The 25,064-nt window shown below is 40.0% G+C and overlaps 1 protein-coding gene across 1 annotated transcript; it reads left to right on the top strand.

The window, feature by feature from the left end:
- Positions 1 to 779: 779 nt before the first annotated feature.
- On the top strand, positions 780 to 13,578 carry tes (testis derived transcript (3 LIM domains)). The gene is made up of 7 exons (XM_026174706.2): positions 780 to 982; positions 5,243 to 5,328; positions 7,567 to 8,143; positions 9,111 to 9,908; positions 11,152 to 11,367; positions 11,509 to 11,667; positions 12,791 to 13,578. The coding sequence occupies exons 1-7, from the start codon at positions 956 to 958 to the stop codon at positions 12,980 to 12,982; spliced, it is 2,055 nt and encodes a 684-aa protein (XP_026030491.1). The 5' UTR covers positions 780 to 955; the 3' UTR covers positions 12,983 to 13,578.
- The last annotated feature ends 11,486 nt before the right edge of the window (positions 13,579 to 25,064 follow it).

Genomic DNA, 25,064 nt, shown 5'->3' with positions numbered 1-25,064 from the left:
CAATACCTCATTTTCACTATCTTGGGTTCTGTAATGAAGCAGCCTCATCAATCTTTAAAAGTAAATATTTTTGTTGTGTTTTCCTTTTAAAGTCCTTTCTGAGACCACTTTTTTTGGTTTTACGTCTTTGTTGCTTTGGAGTGCCAGGAGTGCCAGAATGAAATTAATATATACATTGTTAAATAATTATCTGAACGTGTCATTAATTCATTAAGATGGAACTGTCACTTCAGCAGTTGAGCGCAGTGACAGTTTGATTTGTTTGTCTAAAAACACAGATCCCCAGGCTAATTTTAAAATTTCAGATCACATCTTAATATTTTCACATGGAAAACTAGTGAATGGACGACATTGCTTATTTCAGACCAGCACTGGCCACGCCCCAAAATTAGGTAATAATTTTAATAAACATGAGCGCAAGAGAGAGGAAGACACTCTACAATGAGCTGAAACATTCGCTTCTTATTAATTCCTGCATATACAATTTTTATCATTCATATTGTGTCATTTTGTATGTCCCTCGTGATTTCATCGCCCCCTTCACTCTGGCGTGTGCCACTGCAGTAATTTTAGTGGCCACCCCTATGAAAAAATCCTAGAGGCTCCCCTAGAGTTTAAAACAAAAAGTCAATTTGTAATTTATCACATAGATTTTGAAAATACATGCACAAGTATTTAAATACTTCATCATACTGACACAAATAAGACCCGACTCATTAGTGGGCAACGTACGTTTTATTTTGAAATGCCCAAACGGAAACTATCGACTTGATTCCGGCGAAGTTATCACCTGTGCGGAGTAGAAGCAGGACCCCCAAAGGGAAATCAGTGAGGGCAGCAGGATTTGTTTTACATTTTTCCGGCACATTCTCCCTGTTGTCTGTGTTTGGATTCGACAGTTGTTGTTTTTTTTTACGAGAAGCACGTCTGGAATAAGAAAACGTTGAACACAAAAATGGAAATAGAGAGGGAGCTAAAGAAGGTAAGCTTTGCCCCCGTGTTCTTCGTAGATATCTCGCACAGTTCGGGGAACGCCCTTAAGGTGTGCAGAGGAAGGGACAGGTGGCAGAAAAGTTACAGTACTGCAGGTTATTTTACAGTTTAAGTTTCGGTTTTAATTTCGAGATATTAATGGTCTTTATTTATGTTTTTTTTTTCAATTAAAAATCTACTTAGTTCGCTTAAATACGCTTATTTCACATCATTGGGTAGTTGATATTGCTGGAACAAACTCACGTCGATCGGTTTACAAACTTGGAAAACATAGGTCGCGCCCTTTTTAGTTACTTCCCTTTCAGAATAAGTTCCGATGTAAGAAACTGCGTTTGAAATGTGACAAAGTCTCACTCTGCGTATCAACCAAACCCCCAACCTCTGTAACTTAATAGCGGAACAGCTTGACCCATTAACGGACCCATTTTACGTACAAAGTCGTCCTCCTTGTTCAGGGTTTTGATACTGTATTAATCCGCGGTGCTCAGCGTCCTCGGCTCTCTATTAAGTGGAACAAATCACTATGACAGTAAAATGCAAACCAGCTGTGATAGTTAATTTGTCCATAAGTAAATGTTGGCGTTACAGCTGCCGAATTGAGTGTTGAACTGTCAGCAGGGTTTCAAGAATATTAAGGCTCATGTCACTCATAATGCACTTAAGACTGTAAGCCAGATGCATCAAAATCTAATGTTTTTTAAATAGAGTTTGGCCATCCAAGGGAGAAGACAAAAGTTAAGAGTCAGGACAGGCAGGAAACCTTTTTACAGTACACGCTTTGTCTAGTGAATAGTCATTCATTCATCATCATGGATCACTGTAGATACTCGTTGTTGGCATTCACTAGATTCCTCTTATGCACCCCTTCTCCTTAGTTTACTTATGGTCCATAGATAATCTGTATAAATAATTCTGTTCGAGGAATCCAGGTTTATGTAGTGAATACACATGAATATCAACCAGTCAGCATTTTCCATAGAAGCTATTATAACCTCTTAAGTAGTTTAGGAAAAGAAAAATGCATTTTAACATCTGTTAAAGCTTTTGTAGTTATCAGAATCAAACTATATGGATTATTATTATTATTATTATTGTTGTTGTTATTTATGGTTATTGACAAGTTTATACACAAACAAGGATTGTGTTTTGGTGGCATGGTGCAAAAACATTGGTACTGTACTGTTAATTTATGCTACTAAGTTAACTTGAGCTTTGGGGGGTCTTTGCACAGACCTGCAGAGATTTGGTAGCAGTGAAGGTGGTTACACAGACTGGTGGTTTGTTTTGTATGAGTTATTAAGCTGCAATTTAATGTCTTCAGCCACTTGTAAAAATATGGTTTACATTTTTCCTGCATTAAATTTCAGAGCTTTCAGCTTCACTCTGAAAAATTGACTAAGAGTGAGAATTTTACAGGGACAAACTGTTTCAGTGAAGATGAGGGAATCCTCTCCTTAAATAAGTCTGAGCAGCTGGATAACCCAGACAGACAGTCTGACATCTGCCTGTAATCCCTGGGGGAGATCAGCCTGCCACCGCTGCAGGATTTCTGTCTGCAGGAGGCTGCAAGTTCACAGAGATGCTGCTGTGATCTGTGTTGCGCTTGTTCAGGAAACATTATCATTGTGTTTAGGTGATATTATACTCAATTAAGGTGCTGCATTCTACTTAACAGAACGTCTGACGTAATAGGCTGTGACTATAGGGTCGCGGCGTACAGCATTGCCATTCTGCTGACTCTTAGAAGTCTGTGGAGGTCTGGCTAGGTTTATTTCTTACCTAAACACCTAAACCATCATTAAAGCTTTCATATGACTTTGTGGTAGAAATAGAACCACACCAAAGGATTTCTCTGTTTGTTTAAATCCTGGAGTGATTACAGTGTTATGAACTGAATTTCAGTTCAAGCCAGTGAATCATGAAACCAATTAAATCTTTGTCTAAAACAGCAGTAAGCGAACTGAAAAATAGTAATATTTTTTATGACCGTATTCCACCTTTACAGAGGAAAGTTTGCCTTAAAAATAGAAAAAGTTGTTCATAAATTTAAGGGTGGTTTGACTGAAACTTCTTTGACACCGTCTGTTATTTAAAGCATTAGAAACAAGATGTATACATGTAAGTAATTGAACATTCTTTTTAAAAATATGTGTTTTACATATCTTACATCATCTTCATGATGTTACAGAAACTGTGTCCAGCGTCTGAAAGTAGCTGGTCAGCTCCAGCTAAAGCGACTACTTCCTTGCCACTGGCCTGCAGCTCTGCCCTTCTCCAGTAAAGTGACTCATGAACTATGACTCACTGGACCTGAATCATAGACTTTGTGTCTAAGCTGGCTTGTAGCAAAAGTGTTGTCATCAAAATTAATCACCCCACAGGCTTAGTCATGAAACAAAGTCATTGATTAACTTGAAGTGTGAATCCAGATGGTGCAGCTGCCTTCCAGGGAAGCATGTATACATGCTGAATGAGCTCTGCCAAAAACAGTCGTCCTCCCTATGCTTGAGATAAATATTTAGGCTTCAACCACTTATCCTGTCCGCCCTTAAAGCATACCGATAAACGTTTGCATTTGCAAAGTTGAAAATGATGTTTTAGTTGGTAGTGTAAAATGACATTTTAAATAATTTGTTCTTTTGTCTCAAAGTTCAAGTACTTTCTGCAAGAGCCTGAACATCTTTGTAGTACCATCTGAAACCCCCTGAGAATCAAGGACTGGAAGTTAGCAATGGATGCCTGCACACCTTTTGTAATCTTGTTTACTTTTTCATAATTCAGGTTAAACTTTTTATTTAGACAACACTGCCTTCCACAAATATTTCTGCATCAGTATTAAAATGCAAGTAAAATCATACACAGTCCTACCCCAAAAGAATCATGCTTAATTACACAGAAACTCTCATCTTCCCTAGTTCCCTGTGACAGGCTACTCCAGGCTGCTCCTTAAGTTCTGTTTAAGCTGCTTCATTGCAAAAGACACAGGAGGCGAGTACATCTTACAGTTTAACTAAGATTTACTGATGTGTTTAGTACTTTCTAGGACCATGCTGGAACAACTTATAATTGGGCTTCTTAACATCTCCCAGAGGACAAACGTCTCATTCTGGAAATTGTGGTGAATGTTAAAAGTCTGGCATCAAAGCTTCACTTTTAAACAGGAGCCACTGTCTGTCTGCATTTCTCACTCATGTACACATTAAGCCATTAGGATGGTTTGCGACCATATATAGGCAACTATTCAATAACACTAAGTGGCTGGTGGGATCCCATCAGGCACCCTGCTGTCAAGAGATGTTTTTGACCCAAAAAGACATTCTCTGCTGAGGAATGCAGACAGACAGTGACTGCTGTTTAAAAGTGAAACTTGCAGCAATTTCCAGAGTGAGACTTAATTCCCCTGGGAGATTTTAAAAAGCCCAATTTAAGTTGTTCCAACATGATTTATGGTGGTACTACAAAGTAGCAAAACGTAAATCTCATTTAAGCTGCTCCTGCTCTGTCTTCAGTAGGAATCTCTCTGCAGTGGGATCTACAATCTTCCAAGACCTGAAGTGGGCGTCCAACATAGACAAAATGATCAAAAGGCCCAACAGAGGATGTCTTTCCTGTGTTAGTTCAGGAAGTTCAATCTGCCTCAGGCACTGTTGATCAAAATGTACTCTGCAATACTTAAGTCTGTTCTTTGCACATCAATCATCAAACGGACAGTTGGGACTGCAGAAAAAAAAAAAAAGATTGGCGCAGATTTTCTCTCCATTCAGGATTTCAAGACAAATTCAGAATCAGACAAACATCATACCCTGGACACAACAGGTTCCAACTCCTCCCCTCTGATAGGCATTACAGAGCACTGTACACCAAAACAACCCATTTGTTGTAAATATCTATGTACTTTATTTATTCATATAATATGCTGTCACATTCCCATATAAGTAGACACTTATTTGTTTCTTATTCTTTCACAAGTTGTTCCAACATCGTTGCACTCTGATCTCTTTGCAACAATGCAAATATAAATATGTTAAACATGTTATTGTCTCTGTCATGTTGCTATTGTCTGTTTGTCTGTCCTGTTATTTAAATAATAAATGTATGTGTACATATACTTGGCCAGTGAAGCTTATTCTGATTCTTCTCCCACAAGTATCATCATAAACTTTTTCCCTCATTTAAATACCGTATTCTGCTCAATAGAAAACAAAACACTGACAGTATGTGTCATTTCCTTTGTGTGCTTTATTTACAGGTGACGCTTGGCCATGAGTTTGGTGCTGGAGCTGCCTGTTTGAAATGCAAGGACAAGTGTGAGGGCTTTGAGCTGCATTTCTGGAGGTTTGAACAGTTCCTCTGCACATCATCACAGTTTCACAAGTTTCCTTTTCTTTGCTTCCTGTGTCCAAATTGCTGATTAAAGAGTGAGTCGCTGTTGTCTTGAGCAAAGCTGTGAACTCTTCAGTACGACTTTAGTTTAACAAAAATAAACAAACAAAAAATAGTGTTTAGTAAGGTTCAGTCAACAAACACCATATTTTAGTGCTTTTTGGGCTGAATGATAATAAACAAAATATACCTCCTTATTTTCATGCAATGGGTAAGATGTCTTAGGCAGTAGGCTGCCATTTTCAGTAAACTTGGCAGGAGTATATCTCTTGTATGTCTCTTTCTGATAATTATTCTTTCTGATAATAATAATTCTGATAATTAGTGTTTGACTTCTGAAATGCTTTTCTTGCATTGAAGGATAATATATTTCCTTTGAAATGGAGTTGTTCACCCTTGAGAACTGCAGGCAGCGTATTATTTATAGTGGATGGTAGGTGACACGCCTGCTAACAGACAGGAGTAAGAGCCTGCGCTGAAGATAAGCGCTGGTGTGGTCATGGTCAGCATTTTAGTCATCTACAAGAAATAATTACTGCTTTAGCTGTATCCCATGTTTGCAACATTTTCAGTGCTTTATGTGCTGTTGGAAAACAATGAAAGCAGCATTGCTCCTGTAAAAGCTGCCAAAGTTCTTTGATAAAACACTTTTACCTCATAACAACAAAGAACTTGCTGATTATTTTTGTTGTTGGTTTACTTTGGCATTTATTAAACTCTCTCAGATCCAAACTAACATGTTAAAACACATCGGCACACCAAAAACTCCAGAAACTATTCTTTGTAATGTAGAATCTACTGTTTTAGTCAAATGAGATGGGTGGCTTTGGAAATGAGCAGTTTCTTTCTTTGTTTGACTTATATAGTAGAAATGACATACTGTTTGTTAGCTGTTGAAATACTGGTAATTATAATATTTACTCAGAGCTTAACTTTGAAGCTTAGTTTATTGTTGAGCTTGCGGTGCAGGAGGGCAGTAAATAGAGATGGAGCTGCATGAGATGGTAATTGTAGTAAGAGGAGAAATGCAGACTCTTTACAAAAATTTTGATGCAATATTAAGCTATATTTATATAAAATATTTACTTTCCTCCTGTATCTTATGTAGAAATATATCACTATATATTTTAAAACTCAACTCAGTAATGTTGAATACCATTATGAATCAGAGCCGTCATTTAAAAAAGCATGCTTATTCTGCATGACAACAACATTTCACTCATTGACCCAGTCTGTCAACTTCCCAGCTTGCTTAATTAAAAGGATTCCTATAGCAGCAGGAGCCATCGGCCTAATGGGAACATGCTGTTCTTGAGAATAGAATTTAGTCTAATGCGGCCGGGGCTGAATTTTCAGGCAAAGTTTTTATCATAATTCTATGAAGACGCTATAATTAAAGGTTGTCACCTGCCCTCTAAAGCTACAAGTTAGTTTTGATTGTAGAGCCTGTCATAATCATTTATTATAGTTATAGAGTTTTTTTGTAATTATAAAGTTAATGGGTCTTAAACAATCAAGCTAGGTAAACATAATCTAAACAAAACAAAACTCTATTGTAAGTCATTTCACTTTATGTGTGTCAGAGGATTGCTGTATAATAATACAGCAATCCTCTGACACTTTTTTTTTTTGTTGCAACACTGATGAAAATACCTTTCATTTTCTTTAAAATATGTTATTTATCCCAAAGTTGAGAAGCTCTTTCTTCATCAGTTTTAAAATGAAGTTAAAAAAACATAAAGAAAAGAGAAGATATTTTTCTATTTCAGTGTTACAGAGTTTTCATCTGGTTACCTATGAGTATTGCTATAACGTATTGCCTATTCCACTAAAATTCTGAAGGCCTGTTTGGGCTGGAGCATGCCTTCTAGTTACAAATTATGTCATAGTTATATCAAAAGATGTGTTGAGGCATGATAAAAATGCCAGTAGTTCAGTTTTAACACAGAACTTATTGTGTTGGTATAATGGTGTAGGAGTTTTTATTTAATATTCTAAAAATAGAGGGAGGTGAATGAAGTGAGGATTTATTCAAATTTATCAAATATACCAGCTATAAAGAAGAATATGTAGTAAAAAAAAAAAAACTGAGACATTGCTTGTTTAGTTTGAATAAAGCAATGGTAATTTATTAGTATCAAGGTTTAAAAAGTCAAAGTCCTGAACATTTTGTTAAATTCTTCTTTGCAGAAAGATATGCCGAAACTGCAAATGTGGCCTCACAGAGCATGATGTGGCGATGAACTCGGAGGAGAACAAGAAGGTAGGCAAGCTGTTTGAGGACACTAAGTACACCGGCCTCATCGCCAAGCTGAAGACGGATGGGATCCCCAGCTACCAGGGCAACATGGTGACCATCACTTTGCCTAGCCCTGCCACTGCTTACACGGTACCACCCAGTGCGACCTCTACTGTTGTGCCCCCTTCTGCCAGAGCCGGCTCTGTGTCCCCGTCTGCCAGAGCCGGCTCTGTGTCCCCGTCTGCCACAGCTGGTTCTGTGTCCCCGTCTGCCACAGCTGGTTCTGTGTCCCCGTCTGCCACAGCTGGTTCTGTACCCTCAGCTGGAGCCTCTGCAGGTTCGACAGGCATTGGGGTTCAGGGTCATGCTCGGGTTCAGCCTGTACCAGCCAGTGCCACACCAGTCAGGGCTAGCAAAGTGCCAGTCACTGTCAGTGCCACATCAGCCAACGTAGTGCCAGTTCCTAAAGATGTACCAATGAAGACTGTCACCTATGAGTGGGCACCACCAGTGGCTAACAAGTACCTGGTAAGAGTTCATATTAGTTAGAAAATAACTTTTCAAGTCTAAATTGAGTTGGGGTTTTTTGTTTTTTCATTCCCCACCCTCATAAAACCCCCAAAAAGCATTTAAGCATTATCATATGGTAAAGGATTCATTGGTATAAAAAAATTAACATATTAATAGATAATATTCCTGCCTTGATCAGGAAGTATTGGTGGTATTGCATCATTTAAGATTTGGTAATAGGCAAAAACACATGAACCATAGATCGATGTAGGTGTAGTCAACTAAAAAAGTCAACCTCTTCCTTTATGACACTTTCCTGTAACCTTGTGCTTGTCTCCAAAGTGAAATTTAAGGCAAGATGTTACCATTTTAACACACTGGAGTGTAGATGGTTAGAATTAGACTTCCTGGCATTGTTCAGGTGCACAGAGAAAGACGACCTTGAAGGGGAGATTAGCCGAATCATTTTTGTTTGTTTATGCCTCCTAAAGTTCAAGGTATTAGAAAACCCTTGGCTAGCTACTGCAGAACAGAAGGTCTGCACATTTGATGTCACTGAATCAACAGTTTTTTGTTTGTTTGTTTTTGTTTAGGTCTTTTTTTTGTTTAAAAGGTCTGTTTCTTCTCAGTAGCAATTTCTTTCAGAAATATGTTACAAAATGTTGTTTTATTCAGTTGTCTTAAATGTGTGGCGGGGACTTTTGAAGCACTGGTGATTACAGTAAAGAGGATGTCATTTTTAATGCCAGCATCTCTCACCACCACATTAATCTTATGTTTGACATTAACTCAACTTTCTCGTCTTTTGTTTAGTCTGTTTTTGTATCTGTCCCATGTATTCCTTGTCTTCTCACTAAAAAACAAAACTTCACTTTCTTTCTGGTTAGTCTATATCTAATCTGTCTCTCTGATCTTCTTCTGGTTGTCCTTCGCATTTTTCTTCATTCCCTCTGAGGTGACTCTTTTATTGTCTGTCTCTCTGTAGGCTGTGCGTTATATTGAGTTGCTCCCACCAGAGAAACGCCCAGTGGTTGGTACAGAGGGAGCTGCTTACCGTCGGCAGCAGATGGCCCGACAGCTACCTGAACACGACCAGGACCCGTCCAGGTGTCATGAGCTGAGCCCTGCTGAGGTCAAGCTGATGCAGCAATACGTTCGCAAGTACAAGGATGAAGCCCTGGGGGTTGGAGATGTCATGCTGCCTGAAGAGATGGCTCTGGTTCAGGCAGGAGGGCTGGGTGGATCTAGTGTTGGGGTTGGAGGGGCACCTAGTGCAGGAGGGGCTGAGTTTGGACCTAGAGGTGGTGCTGCTGCTGGGAGTATTGGTGGGGGTGGAGGTGCTGGCTATAAACCAGAGGCTGGGGTTGCTGGAGTTGGATTTGGTTCAGGGCCTGGAGCTGCAGGACCTGGTGTTGGGGCTGGAGCTGGTGGTGGTTTTGGATCTGCAGCTGGTGGAGTTGGAGCTGGTGGTGGTTTTGGACCTGCAGCTGGTGGAGCTGGAGCTGGTGGTGGTTTTGGATCTGCAGCTGGTGGAGTTGGAGCTGGTGGTGGTTTTGGACCTGCAGCTGGTGGAGCTGGAGCTGGTGGTGGTTTTGGACCTGCAGCTGGTGGAGTTGGAGCTGGTCGTGGTTTTGGACCTGCAGCTGGTGGAGCTGGAGCTGGTGGTGGACCACTTTCAGGGCCTGGCGTTGGACCAGCTGGAGGAGCCATGGGTACTACTGCCACCGCTGGAGCCATGAGTGTCCCTGGAGGTCAGCAAGCTGGACTACCACAACAGAACTTTGTAAGTTTTTTCCCCCCCTCAGTTCACTGACCATCTGCACTAAAGTTAAATTAAATAAAAATGTATATGGTAAACACATGACATGTCACACTATAACAGATGGGAGGAAAACATACAAAGCAAAAAAAAAAATCCTCACTCACAGTTTTGCATAATACAAGATGAAAGTCTTTACCAATAGAACAAGTTCCAAGAACACAATGATATGTTTGACATCTAGTTAATAGATGGAGACAATAATTTTAAGAGGAACTTTATTTAAAAAAATATATATTATTATAATATCATGAATAAAATAAAACATGGTCAGAATACCTGTTCCCTTCCTATCTTCTAGCATACCCTCAAATGGGGGAATTACACATGTTGTAGTTTCATTTAGTGGTTTTCTAGTTTATTTCCTGTGTGTAAGTCAAACTTAGTTTCATAATATATTTTTCCTTTGGTCAGCCACACTCCTCTTACAGTTGCCCTACGGCTCATCGGGAAGCCCGATCAACACTTATATAAACCCTTGAAATTACATAGCGTCTACTTGTGACCTTCACATCTCATAAGAGTTGGACCCACTCCACCCTGCAATACAAATCACCTATATACACACCTTTATAATATAATGTTTCTATAATTTCACATTTCCTTCCCTTTCTGCTCATCCCATTCATCTGGAAACCCTTTGATGTCTTAAGCTTAGAAATCATGCACAAAATGTTTCTTTAAAGATGTGATGAATTGCTGGTAATATATGAAAAATAGATTTTTAATAGAATATGTAAATAGCCATAGTTCAAGTTAATACATTTGACTAAGTTCAAATCTTAACTTTTGTATGACTTGGTTTATTTATCAGTTTTCAGTCATTTCCAAACTTAACACTAGGTGGAGCCATAGACCAACCATCCCATTTGAGGATGCTGGGTTTTTATTTAATGCAGTACTGTTTTTCTTATCATTACCATGTGCAGTTAATTCTTTTTGTGGATTTTTATTTCATCCTGCTTTCAATTTTACTACAATTCATGTAAAATAAAAACAAACCCAACAACATTCAAAGAGCAAAGTTACCATTGATGGAAACTTGTTATGAAATACTGTGCAGTGATAGTTTGTTCAAATCAAATATTTAGGAGAGGATGTAACAAACTATTCTGATTTTTTTTCTCCTATATAATAAAATATCAATAGAATATATTTTCATAATGAACTATACAGCTGTACTAATGTACTGTACTTTCCCTTAAAGTCATGCCATCAGTGCCAGCAGCCCATGCGTAAGGGTGAGCCAGCTGTCTATGCTGAGCGGGCCGGTTATGACAAGATGTGGCACCCAGCATGCTTCGTCTGCTGTACCTGTAACGAACTGCTGGTGGACATGATCTACTTCTGGAAGAAAGGCAAGATGTACTGTGGACGGCACTATGGAGACAGCGAGAAGCCACGGTGTGGAGGCTGTGATGAGGTGAGATGAGGATATGATCATTTGCTTCTCTTTTGATTTTGGTTAAAAAAAATTGCATTTCATACACATCTGTGTGACCATTCATAGCTGAGAGTTTGTTAGCACCGTTGATGCTACATTCTGATGCATGTCTGTTTACAGCTGATCTTCAGTAACGAGTACACTCAGGCTGAGGGCCAGAACTGGCATCTGAAGCATTTCTGCTGTTTTGAATGTGACTGCATTCTGGCTGGAGAGACGTATGTTATGGAGAATGACAAGCCTGTCTGCAAGCCCTGCTACATGACGAACTATGCTGTGGTAAGTCTTTGTTGCTCTGGGTTTCTTTCTTTAATTGGCTCATTGGTTTAAATACACCAATGATCCATAACATTATGACCTCTCAGAGATGCATGTGATGGTCTGGGATACAGTAGAACATAAGTGGGTAGTCTGTTTGCGTAATCAACATTTTGAATATGGCCACTAGTCAGCAAGTCTGATATGCAGAGGCTACAGCTCATTATATACAATACTATAAGAATAATTATGGTGCTGATGTCTTGGGGTACCTTTGAAGTTTTAGCGCAGTGAGCTGTTTTGTTGCACACAAATGAGCACACCAGGTAGAAGGTCATATTGTTTTGGCTGATTAGTGCAATTGAACTTGAAGGATTTGTTAGCAGGGAGCTGTAGCCATACCAAAATTCAGATTCTTGAGTGCATATTTTTGGCCTTAAACACCCTAATGAGCTCTAACAAGAACAACAACATCTTATATTGGACGCCACAGTGGAATGTTATGGTTTGATCTAAAACCAGATGTTTAAAATAGAAGATTGTCACATTTCACTCTGATCACTCTCTTTTGGAGGCCATTATAACACACCAACAATGATTATAGCATTTTACTTGTTACCAAAGCAAATTACTTAGGGATTCTTAGGGCTTCGTGCAAAATCGTCTCACCCAAGTCAAACTTTGTGAAAAATTGATAGGGGAATATATGCTGGCCACCCTAAGCCAAGAATGTGAAGCGCTCGGTGTGTGTTTACTGTGTTTTTTCCAACATAATCCACAGCAAAGCTTATGTTGTCATATAACCAAATACTTGCCTTTGCTTGTAAGAGTTGAGGAATCTCTTTTTTGTTTGAGATAGTAATTACACTGTGCTGCCAAGCATTTTTTAAAAGTTTTTAAACGAAACATATTTCAACGTGTCAGGTATTAATTAGGCACCATGAGGACACCTTATAGTTTAAACCACATACATACATAGTTTGACTGCAGTGGAGGCTAAAGCTGTTAGGGGAAGAAACTACATAGAAATAATATAGAAACTTGAAGAGTTTGAATAATAATTTTAAAATGAATTGTGGAAAACCTAGATATCTGAAACTTAACTTAAAAAAACTTGACATCATTATTTCCTACCTCTTGCCAGAAATGCTCATCTTGCCAGAATGCAGTAGAGCCTGAGGCCCAGAGGGTTTCCTATGGTGATTATCACTGGCATGCCGAGCCACAGTGCTTCAAGTGCTCCGGCTGCTCCAAATGCCTGATTGGCCAGCGCTTCATGGCAGTGAAGAACTTCCTGTTCTGCTCTGTGGAGTGCAAGAAGAAAATCATGGCTTAAAGGGCCAAGACAAGTCCTTCATCTTCTTCATGATCACTTGCGAAACCAGGAATCGTACAGAGAGAACACTGGTACAGCTACAATAGTCTGTTATGGTTCTTTTAACAGAAATAGTGCCTGATCTCTGTAGTATGGAGATCTACTCTAACAGTGAAACCGTTTGAATTCAGGTACTTATTGTAAGTCCAGAAAGATCGCAGCACTGATATATCTTGTAGTCTCAGATAGTTTTAAAAAAAAGGGGGTTTCCACTTTTTTCCAGCCTTAAATTTCTTGTTTGCTTTTCGTGCACTGTTATTATTTACAGATGAGATTTCTTTCTTGTTAAACCTGTGACCACTAACCTATTGCTGGGTTTTTGTTTGTTTTGTTGTTGTTTTTTGCCACCTTTTTACTACTTTATATAAAAACTACTGACATTCCCTTTCCATGCACCAACGTTACTGTCAGTGTTAGCCAGATTTGAGGCTGGTTGAAAGTAAATAATCAATGTAATATCAAACTTGCAGTCTGTAGCTAAATTTGAAGTTTTGATGAATTAAATTTGTGCTTTCAACGAGACATTAAAAGTAAATTCTTCCATCTCTGTCTACAAATGGCATATACTGTCTTGTTTTATTGTCAGCCAGCAATGTTATATCATAGTATTTTCATACTTATATCAAGGCAACAAGGTGTTGCAAATAGCTCCTTGTTAGTTTATTTGTGGTATTAAAAACAGGTTTTTCTAAAATTACTTCTCTCACATACAACAAAATGCTAAAATGGTTAAATTCCTGCCTTTCAAGGTCTTAATAGGATCTCTACAAATATAGTTACAGCTTTAACCTTTGATTGTTCTGCTGTTTCTTCTATTTGGATGACCTCGGATTACAAAACTATTGGATGACAACAATTGAAGAGCACTTTGTTGTTACGGAGTTTAGACTTTAATGTGGCTCTTTTCAGATTATCCATCTGTTCCATGCTCTTGATCACAGTATCTCAGGAGCACCTTGAAGGAGGTTTTGTCACATTTAATACAATGCTTTCTTGGATACAAGGAATGTTGAGGCAACTTGAAACTATCACAATAGTTTATGAGAAATGAAAATCCCACAAATGTCTCAAAGGATACAGTAATAAAGTGTTTACACAAATGAACTGCAGCTTGACTGGTTGTCAGAGGCATTAAGCTTTTAGGAGATAAAAATATCTCCAGAAACTCTCATTTGGAGTGACTTCATACCTTACACTGAATCTCAGACGTGCTTTGTTTGTTCACCTCCTACTGTTATAGGAAAAAAAGCAGTTTAACCAAAGTATCCAGGCTGCAATACCCAGAAGTTTTTGCATTATACTTATCTTGTCATGGAAGGGACCTCAGCACCAGGGATTAAAGTGAGCTGAAACTATCTGGAATGACATTGTGAAACCTTCAATTAACCAGCAATTAAATCAGGGTACTGTCAAACTAGTTCATTTTAATGTGCTGCTGCCTGGTGTTTCTTCCAGTGTTGGCATGGAGACGCTTGCTCAGTAATGAGAATATAATAACATCATTTGTTATCACTGTGATGCATTCGTAGTATAGAAAGTTGCAGTACTTCAGCCATCTAGCGGCACAGAAGAACAGCATGCATAAATGGAGTAAAGTATTTTTAAGTGGCAGATAACAAATATCAAAAAAACACAAACTGTTTCTTGTCACACAACGTGTATGCTAGATTATGTACTGTTGCTGTTTTGCCTACATTGAGGGAAAAAAAATTAAATTTTAAAGATGAGATACAATGTTCAAAGGTAAGGGCTGCTCTCAAAGTAGAATTTTACACAATGGAATTTTAAAGCCTACATGCAATGGCCCATTTTTTAGAGCTTTTATGTCAGATGTTGGATCTATGTGTTACTGAATTATGTTTTTGTGAGAGGTCTTGCGAAACTATGTGATGTATAATAATTATACGTTATTTAAAGAATGCAGGAAAATGTACTAGGAAGTTTGGTACAGCTTAGTGAAGGCTAAACTGGTTAGGGTGACGCTCACCGTGATGTTGGACTGGTGCAGAGCAGGGTGTGTTGTTCAGTGTTACATTAACCAGTAGCAGACATAAATGTATCTTTAAGGTTATGTTTATTAGATTTACTCACCAAATGCTTCCTTTTATACTAGTTTTAAAGTCTGGGGATGGAAATCAGCTATATAGCTTGTTAACCATCTGCTTATATTGTTGAACTGGGAACCAGGGAGAAAAGGATAGTGTATGACTATATGACTGACCTGGAATGAAAATCGGTGGCACCAGGTCTTCAGAGTGGTCGATCCAAATTTTAAACTTTTGGTTCAAATCATTGATGACACGTATGGAGGAGGTCAGGAGATGGTGCTTACAGCTATTTGTAAATGTCTAGTGCTGCATTTTAACGAGTGGTGTTGGGGATCTTGTCAAAATTGATGGGATTATGAACACAGAAAAGAACAGTCAGAGTTTGCACCACCATTCACTGGAAAGCCTCTGATTGACAATAGGTTCATTTTTCAGTGTGACAATGATCCCTAACACACTGCAAATGCAGTAAAAGCATATCTCAGTCATGGGTTGGTCTCCCCGTGAGCATGGACCTCAACAGTATAAAGTAGACATGGGTGGCTCAAGACTTTTGCACACTCCTGTTTCTCAGCACTTGTCAAAGGTGCATGCAAATGTCCTGTGTAGTCAGTCAGATGAGACATTGATCAGTGTGTTCAGTTTTATGTTTGTGAGTGGCTCTAAAGCTGTATCCCAACTGCATTACAATACATTTTCTGAAATTTATGTGTGAAAATAGCTTTGTACAGCCACATTCTCAAAATTACAGGTTGATCTTTGAAATGTTAAATCATCACAGTGACTCACTAAATGCATCATTAATGCTGCTTACCATAAATTGCCAACTACAGTGATGCTTTTTCTGTGTGAAAAGGATCTTTTAGATTTATTGTCTTGGCCTCGTGTAACTTCCAGCATGGTTTCAAGTACCTGTGGATGCAGATTTACTCCTGATGAAGATACTGTAAAGGTGTTGTCACTGTTCCACACTACACATGTGCTGTACACTAAATGCTACAGTATGCAGAGCGTGATCAGTGTACACAAACATTTAGGAACAGTATTTATCCGCTGTAGGAGAACCAGTATGCAATCCAAATACAGCTCACTTTAACTCCTACAGGACCGATGTTGCTCTCTCTGATGAATCACCTGTTACTCTCTGGGAAGTCAGTGGTAGGTTGGCCATGATGGAAAAAACACCACTGAGGGGCTTGTATTTTCATTTACAATATGGAAAGTGTGCACAATTCAAGGAAGTGCCATTTCTGAGGAGGCCCATTGTCTTAAATGGCAGTCGGCCCAGAACTGTGCTGTTATTTCCCCCCTTTCAGCCACAACTCTACCAGTCTTCATGTGACTGAATTGCCTGGCCAGGGTCACACATTCATTACCTCTTTCCAACATCTTCCCGTGACCTTGTTCTGATTTTCTCATTTCAGAGATTCCTTCCATGGCCACTTCTTCTGTCATAGGAAGTCAGGTCATTGTTGGCATTTCACTGAAGTGTTGATCGAGTTTTGTTTTACGTGGTATCTTGAGTAAGGAAACAGTTAAAACTGTAAGAAGCGGAAAAAAAGGGGACAAGTCACCTTCCTGTAATACGTACAGGATGGAACTTGAATGTGATTTTTTTTATTTTTTTTTATTTTTAAATAAATAACTGAATTTACATGGTGCTGTCACCAGAATTCGTATTAGTCAGTCTGTTTATAGAACCAGCTGCAGTATACTTTAATAAAAACATTTGTGTCTCTATAATAACACATTTGTGTGTTGGAGTATATGTTTAAAAGCTGTTGTCTAGTTGAAGAATAGTTTTGACTCAGGTCTGATTTCCATAATTCAGACTGATTGCTTACAGATCATAAATCCTCAAATGCATGAATGTAGGGCAGCATCTATGTCTATCCAATATGCAAACAGTAAGTCATATTCATATGAGGAGACATACAAGATTGCATCAAGATGAGATTTTATGAGCTTCTTGGAATTGGAGTTTTCTGTTTGTGTAGTTTTTCACCATAGTCCTCTCACTTAACGTGTCAAAAACTAAAGACATGATTATTGATTTTAGGAAGTCCTCTTATAGCTCATCACCCACTATCATTAAAACTGCCGATATTGGGATCGTTGAGAGCTATAAATATCTAGGTGTGGTACTTGACCATAAACTGTGTTTTGAATCTCATGCTGATGCCACTACTAAAAAAGTTCAACAAAGACTGTTCTTTTTAAGGAAAATGAGATCTTTTAACGTCTCATCTGAGATGTTGTCCTTGTTTTATAGAAGTTTTATCGAATCTGTGATGTCTTTTTGTATCGCTGCCTGGTTTGGTAACCTGACGGTGAAGAATAAGAATCGGTTGGGACTTCTGGTAAAAACTGCTAGCAAAATTTCAGGGTGCTGGCAAGATGGACTTTTGGCCATTTACAATAGAAATGTGCTTAGAAAGGCTCATTCTATTATTAATTGTGTGAACCATCCACTTCACAGTGAGTTTGAGTTGTTGCCTTCCGGCCGCCGTTTTAGAGTACCTCCGAGGAGGACTAAAAGACTCCAGGTCTCTTTTATCCCTACTGCGTCTTGTCTCCTTAATGGCAAATAATTGTCCTTGAATTTTCTATCATTATTATTGTTATTATTGTTTTATAGTATTGTTCTGTTTGTTCTTATCCTCCTGCTGCTAAACTAATTTCCCTTTGTGGGACAATAAAGAAATTGAATTGAATTGAATTGAATTGTAGAGCGGTGAGGAGAAACACATGGAAAGCACCAGAGACTGTTTGCAACGGAGTCTATGCATAGATTACATTTCTTCAGTTTCAGAAATCGGCATTCTGTAGAATATACTCTAGAGTAATGCTTGAGTCCAGTGGCAAATGCAAATAAGCGGGCTCAAGTTTAACATCTCTAATTACTGTAAGGAAGCACCTGCAGTATTTCCATGGAGCCACTTCCATAGCTTATCACAAGCCTTCAAATGGAGCTCTTGTAAATGTTTTCCTTAGCTCAGTTAGATAACCCATGCTCACTCTGTTTTTGTTCTCCAGAAAAATTATTCGGAGATATATTCAGATGAAATCTTCCTGATTACATCCATATTTTTAATTTCACACCTCAGCTGCACTGGCAACAAACCTTGAAGTCAAATCCAAGTTCCACTGCCTCATAAACTAAAATTAAGGGAGGAACTATATGAAATGTCAACGAGAAAAAAACAAAAAGAAAAAATAAGCGCCTTAAACACAACACAGGATCTAGACTAACTGTGTAGTTTCACAGATGCCCATCTGGATGAATACCACATCTCAGACAAGTGCTGCTTCTCGTGAGTTTTTTCTTTGAGAGCTAACTGGGACTGCCCCAAATGCGCTGAGGTGAGAGCACCTGAAGATCATCTGATCTCACATTCTTTAGTTCATGTCGTGACTGCAAAATAAAAACCAGTCATTAAACTTAAGGATATGTTTGAGGTAGCAGTTTCTGTATGCAAAACATTTGTTATAACTATGATAAAGAATTTGAGAAGATGTGGAAAGAAGAGACATGCAGAGATACACTTTGATACTTTTTTTTTTTCACTGAACTTGTGGAAAAAATATTGTAAGGATATTAAAAATGAGAATGTGAGACCTTCATACTTCCTATTTAAAAAAGAACATCCAGTTGTGGATAATTCAGGTTGAACCCAGACATACTGCACACAGGAATCTTAAAGCTGAAGATGAGCAGAAAAAGCAGCCAGGGCAGGCATTTTAACCCAGATGGTATAAATGCCAGATACATGAAACTTCGATAACTCACCACCCACATTCCTCCTATGAGGAGGGAGCCAGTGAGCAGGAGTGATTCAGTTTAATGGAATGTCATTATAAAGCAGGCCTGGCATTACAGGCTAACAGCAGCCAACAGGAGCAGTCATGTTTAATCGTAGCATCAGACAAGTTATGTTCATGTGTGGCTCACAAACTCAGACTTCAGTTGAGATTCATTTCACCTTTGCCATTATTGTAGTACAAAAACACAAGATTAAAGGATAACAGGAAATCTGCTTATCCACAAAGGTTATGAGATATCTGCCATTATCCTTGCTAATATGCGTAATAAATAAATCTCATTTAAAAGAAACTATGTTCCATTAAACTAACAAAACAGCACTGATCCTGAATAGGGATTATTTCCATATAATCCATCCAATCCATTTGAGAAAGTAGGTCAAATAATTGGGGAATTGTCAAGCCTGAGTATTTAGTGGCTCGTTGAAGCTAAGACATCCATCTTATTTTTATTTTCCATCCCCAGTTATAGTCATTGCTCTCTTATCTGATCATCCAACCTACAAATCTTCTTTAGTATCTTTGCCACCTTCCATCTGCCCTCACCATATCCGTCCTTCTTTTTAACCTCTCTCCTATAGTCTATCTGAATATTATACAGATCATTACCATCTTCTCCATAACACATTTTGTAATCAACTTTCAACGTCTTCCTCGTTTTTAAAGTGCTAGAAGCCTCACAGGGTTATTTTGGTGTGAATTACACATGCACAGATACTTCCAGATACACAAGTTATATGTATGGCTCACATGGTTTATCTTCATGCTAAAATCATCCTTAGCAGAGATCCCAGTTGTGATCAGTCTCACTGAACCTGTTCACCAGGGTGTCAACATTCTGACACTATATGAAGGTAATGCAAACAAAGGTAAACAAAAAACAACCATTCAGCTCCAATATGCTTTCTTTGTATAGCTGCTTAGCTATGTTTTGTAGTTACATATTGTTAAGCATTGTGACTTACATGATTTTATCTATGAATGCAATTAAAATTGAAGTAGAATATAGAGTTCACTGGTACTACTGAACATTTTAGAAGCTCTTACAAATAATAGAACGAAAGACAGGAAAGGGGGAAAAGAAGAAAAGGATGCCTAGGTGAGAAGGAACAAAGATAAACGTCTAAACCATTCCTAAAATTAGGCATTTTTCTCCCAAAGGACATTTTAAGAGACATTTATGGGCTAACATTAGAACCAGTCAGTTTTTTGTTGTTTCCAGCAGGAGTCACTCTTCCCTATAGGCTTGTGCTTTATAATTTGGAGTTTCTCTGTTGGACTAACTTTTTGTGTTGGAAATCCTTTCTTCAGGGAAGGATTTCAAGACTTCAAAGAATGTCTGACAATGTAGGAGCACCTTTTTAGAAAGCGCTTTCTCTTCACAGCTTGTAACATTATCTCCATTATCTCACCTGCTCATCCTTTTTTTCTACAGTGCTGCTCTACCTGACAAGCTTTGCTTTTTGTCTCTAAGATAACAAGTAATTAATTTATTCTTTTGTAGAAAAATAGTGAGTGGAAAGAGCCCTGCTTGTTTTAGCAGGATTATTGGCTCTCAGCTACTTCACATTGAGTCTGGGTTGCTTGGTTACTGTTTGCATTTCACGATAAGTCACCAGTTAATGATTGTGTCTTACAGCTGGCAATATTTGTTTCAGTTACACATGCTGATAAGGTGTGTTTAGAGCCATTCGAAATATGATTTGCTCTGCGAGGACTCGCATGTCTGTGTTCAAGTGAGGTTTCTTAGAGTTGGGTGCTCCCTGGTGCCTTCTGTTTCATATTTAGATAAGATCCGTCATTTATTAAGTCAAATGTCATGGGACTGTTACACATTGTAAGAGGGAGTAAAACTGATACTAGTGAGAAAGCAGTAATTCGAGTTACTGTGGAAATACTTCAGACAGCAGTATGGTATACAGTGCATCCAGAAAGTATTCATAGCACTTCACCTGTTCCACATTGTGTCATGTTCCTCATTTCAAAATGTTTTAAATGGATTTTTCACCTCGAAGTTCTTCACACAATAATACTCCATGATGACAAACTGACAAAATGTTTGCTTAAAATTCTTGCAAAATGAAGACATAGTGCCTGTTAATATTTATGTATGTAAGTATTCACAGGCACTGCTATGATGCACAACAATGAGCTTATACTGTTTCCACTGACCTGTCTGATTGAAGTGACTGGAGTCCACCTGTGCACACACCTGTCTATGTAGGGTCGCATAGTTGACAGTGAGCACAAACAAAGCCATGCAGTCCAAGGAATTGTTTGTAGACCTCAGAGACAGGATCGTATTGAGGCACAGATCTGATAAAGAAAAAAATTCTGCAATGAGCACAGTGGCCTCCATCGTCCATAAATGGGCGAAGTTTGAACACCAAGAGTTGCCTGCCTGGATTATGGGGTACTGCGTAGAGAGTTTTGAGGTGAAAAATGAATCCAATCCGCTTTGGAACAAGGTTGTAACATGACACAATATGGAACAAGTGAAATGCTGTGAATACTTTCCGGATGCACTGTAACTGAGTGGGTTTGTACTGCAAAATAAGTTAAGCTGTGCATTTTTTCCACCCTCAGGATAAAGTATAATTAAAACTTTAAGTTATGACCAATTTGATTTAAATCTACTTAGATGCCTACAAGAATGAGATTAAGGGAACAAAATACTAAAAATATAATGAGACATCAAAGTATAGGTTTGCTACCGACACCACATTACAACCAAGAAATTAACATTTACAGTGTCTCCAATTATTTTAAGCCTGCACTGCCATTAATGTGCCAAGCTTCTCAAAACAAGTTTCCCTTTCCTGCCATTGTTAACCACAGACTTCCTCCTTTCCATTCTGCAAGCTCGAAAAGGCTGGAGCTAAATTCTCACAGAGGTAATCAGAATACCACTCAAGGTTATAGTGCACCATGATGATGGTGATAGTCTTTCAGGATTATAGGGCATTAATCAAAACGATGATTTAAAAATGTTAAATTGAGGGCCATTATGTATTTTCTTTTAATTTCTCTCAACAGGTCCTTATGGGTTTGGCTTTCACATATGCATCAATTTTCTGTCTTTGCTAAATGGCATTTTGGAATTTTTAATTTACTGTTGGATAACAGCAGCATTTTGAGAACAAAGGAAGCAGTATCACGTCCTGACTGCATCATTACTTTATGTGCATGACTCATTTCAACCTTATACACATGCCCCTCCCCCCCTTAACACTGACTTTTCATTTAGTTCAAAGAAAGGAGAAGGAAAAGTTGACAATCTGCAACCCTTACTTAATAATACCTGCAAAAGTAGTTTCATCTACATTATTTATCTGCAATTTTAAGGCCACGTCTTCCAGTGGGCTGGGGTTGGGAATTTTTCTGTTGATTCCCCAAAAAACTGTAAGCATATTAGAGAGAATAGGAAGAATAGCAAAAATTATGTTTTACTTATTTACCGATTCGGACCAGTAAAAGCTGTACAGCAGTGTGAAAGACACTTGCCTCTAGCATATTAACTATAAAGTAGTAAGGCCTTACAAGATTTCATCCCTGCATTTTGCAGATGATGTGGTTCTGTTGTTTAATTGAGTGCTGATCGTGTACCGACAGTCTGTGGTTTGCAGCTGGGATAGGAATTGGCAACCCTAATTAGTACTCTGCCAGGAAAAGTGAGAAGTGCTCTCATTTAAAGACAGGATGAGCTTAACTTAACCTGGGTGTCTGTTGTCGTGTGTAGTCTGGGAGATGATTGAATGTTGGGGTGGGTACAGTTTCCTCTACAGTGGGGTAGGGTGGGCTGCCCCGGGTCCTGTGGGGCTTGGCAGTGCTGCTACCGTAGGCCTCGGTCTGGATGGACCTGGGCTCCCTTGCCTTGGTGGGTACCAGAGGACGGGGGTGCCTACTGGGGTCAGCGGGGGAGCTGGCCCTAAGGAGGGGCATCCTCCCCTCCCTCCTTTTCCACCCCATCCCCGGCTACCTCCCTCTTCCCGCTCCACCACACTCACCCACACAGGTAGGGCCTTGGGGTGCGGGTGTGTCACCAGGGTGCAGGGGAGACATCCCCCCCCCCCCCCCCCCCCCGTCCCCGTCTGGCCACCTGTGCCTCAATTTTTTCTCACAACTTAGACATCCACATAACACTTACACTCTCATAACACACACACATATATATATAAGGCCTTGAGGGTGGGCACATTAACGGCGTCCAGTGGACGGTCTGTGTACTCAAACCTACCTCTGGCGCCGGTGCCCACCTCTCAATTTTAAATCCATGTAGACATTGAGGGTTCTCGGGAGGGGCCGTGCTAACACCTGCTGCTCTCTGGCAGCAGCACCATGCTCTCCCTTGTTTTAAATGCACTTTAGAGCAACACGTAGCAACACTACACATGAGCGGGAGGAGGGAGGTATGGGGTCTTCACACACCCCCGTTCTCTACTAGCCATCGGGGCGGGGGGGCTGGGAGGAGATGTTGGCTGTCCGATTGGCCTCCCTGCTGCTGCGGAGCCTGGGACGGTCTGCTTGCCTCCACCCCGGGGGGAAGGGTAACATCTCTTGGGTCTGGGTTCTGTTTCCCCCTCTGGGGGCGAGGGTACCTGGACCCGGGGTATAGAGTATGTTTGGGGAGTGTGACTGTGTGTACATGTCCATTTATGTCAATCCTTACGTTGGGTGAGTGCTGAGTGTTTGTATATGTGTGCATGAGGGTGGGAATGCATGTTTGTGTCTGTGTGTGCCTGTTTGTCTGTGTCTATATGTCAGGTCGGGTCTTAGACTCCACCTCTCTGGGAACTCCCAGGCCCTCCAAGGCCTCCCCTCACCACACTCCCTGCCGGTGACTGATGCCCTCAGGGGTCGGTGCATTGGTGGTTCTTGGTGTCCGGGGCTGGGCGCTCAGGTATGTACCAGCTCACTCCCGGTGGCTACTTGGCGAGGCCTGGCGTCTGTTGCTCGGTCAGGCCTCCTCCGGGGTGCGGGGGCCCTCAGGCCTCCGGCCTCTGGGCCTGCGGCTCGGTTCACTCTGGCACAGCTGGCTGCCGGCAGAGCCGGCGGGCACGCCGGTGCAGCCCCCTCTAGCTTCTGCTCGGTGGCTACTGGGTGACACCTCGTCTGGGGATCCTCAGCCCTTCCCATGAGGGTGGCACGGATGCCCCTCCGGTGGTCCTCCTTGGGCTCTCGCACTCTGGGGCCTGGATCTCCTCCATGCCTGCTTCATGCCCTGGGGGACTGGGCTATGGCTCTCTACATCCTCTAGCAGACCGTTACATGGGGGAAACCTTTTGAATACAAGCGCGCTGATCCACACAGGTGTGCACATGGGTGTTCACTGTTCGTAGACTTAAATTACACCTTTCTTGGCTGCTACTTCAAAGCACATTGTGCGCTGTCTGTCCTGCGTGCTGCACAACAACATTGAATATTTAGTATTTACTGCTGTTTACACTTAGCTAGATTAATAGAAGAAAGAAAAAAAAAAGACAGGATGAGCAGCTCAGTGTAGAGCTGTTACTCCCCCACATTGAAAGAAGCTGGATGGATAGATAGTTGGACGTTCGGCTCATCCATCCATCCTCTGCCGCTTATCCTTGTCAGCGTCACAGCCTATCAATTCAATTGAGGCAGGGTACACCTGGGACAGGTCACCAGTCTGTCACAGGGCTAACACATAGAGACAGACAGCCATTCAGACCTATGGGTGAATTAACCAAACCCAAATAACTGCATGTCTCTGGACTGCGGGGGAACACCAGACTACCCAGAGAGAAGCCACACAAACAGGTAGAACATGCAAATACAACAAAGAAAGGCTCTGGCCTGGTGGTGGAATCAAACTCAGGACACTCAGGACACTCAGCCCACTTGACCAAAATACAGTATAAGGGCAACATTTACTTTTGTTCCACTGATTTTGGTCTCCACAACAACTGTTGTCTGCCTGGTACTAACTGGTGCTAAGTAGAGAACATTTGAAATTGTTGCTGGTTTCTGAAGCTGGAAATAGCAACGATAAGAACTCCAAGAAGCAAGTTATAAATAATGATGAAAAAAGTGTATAATCTGTCAATACATATTTACAACAAAGATGTTTAACTTTAAAGCCCACACACTCACACACTCACAGATGAAATGTTTAACCCATGACATAGAACAGCACTGTGATATTGAAGTGT

Source organism: Astatotilapia calliptera, chromosome 7 (genome assembly GCF_964374335.1).
Source record: "Astatotilapia calliptera chromosome 7, fAstCal68.1, whole genome shotgun sequence".
Lineage (NCBI taxonomy): Eukaryota > Metazoa > Chordata > Actinopteri > Cichliformes > Cichlidae > Astatotilapia > Astatotilapia calliptera.
This window is presented reverse-complemented; position numbering and strand designations above follow the sequence as displayed.

Coding starts and splice junctions, on each gene's coding strand:
- tes (XM_026174706.2), top strand. CDS start 956: ATGGAAATAGAGAGGGAGCTAAAGAAG. Junction 8,144..9,110: donor CAGTGGCTAACAAGTACCTG/GTAAGAGTTCAT, acceptor GTCTCTCTGTAG/GCTGTGCGTTATATTGAGTT. Junction 11,668..12,790: donor ACATGACGAACTATGCTGTG/GTAAGTCTTTGT, acceptor ACCTCTTGCCAG/AAATGCTCATCTTGCCAGAA.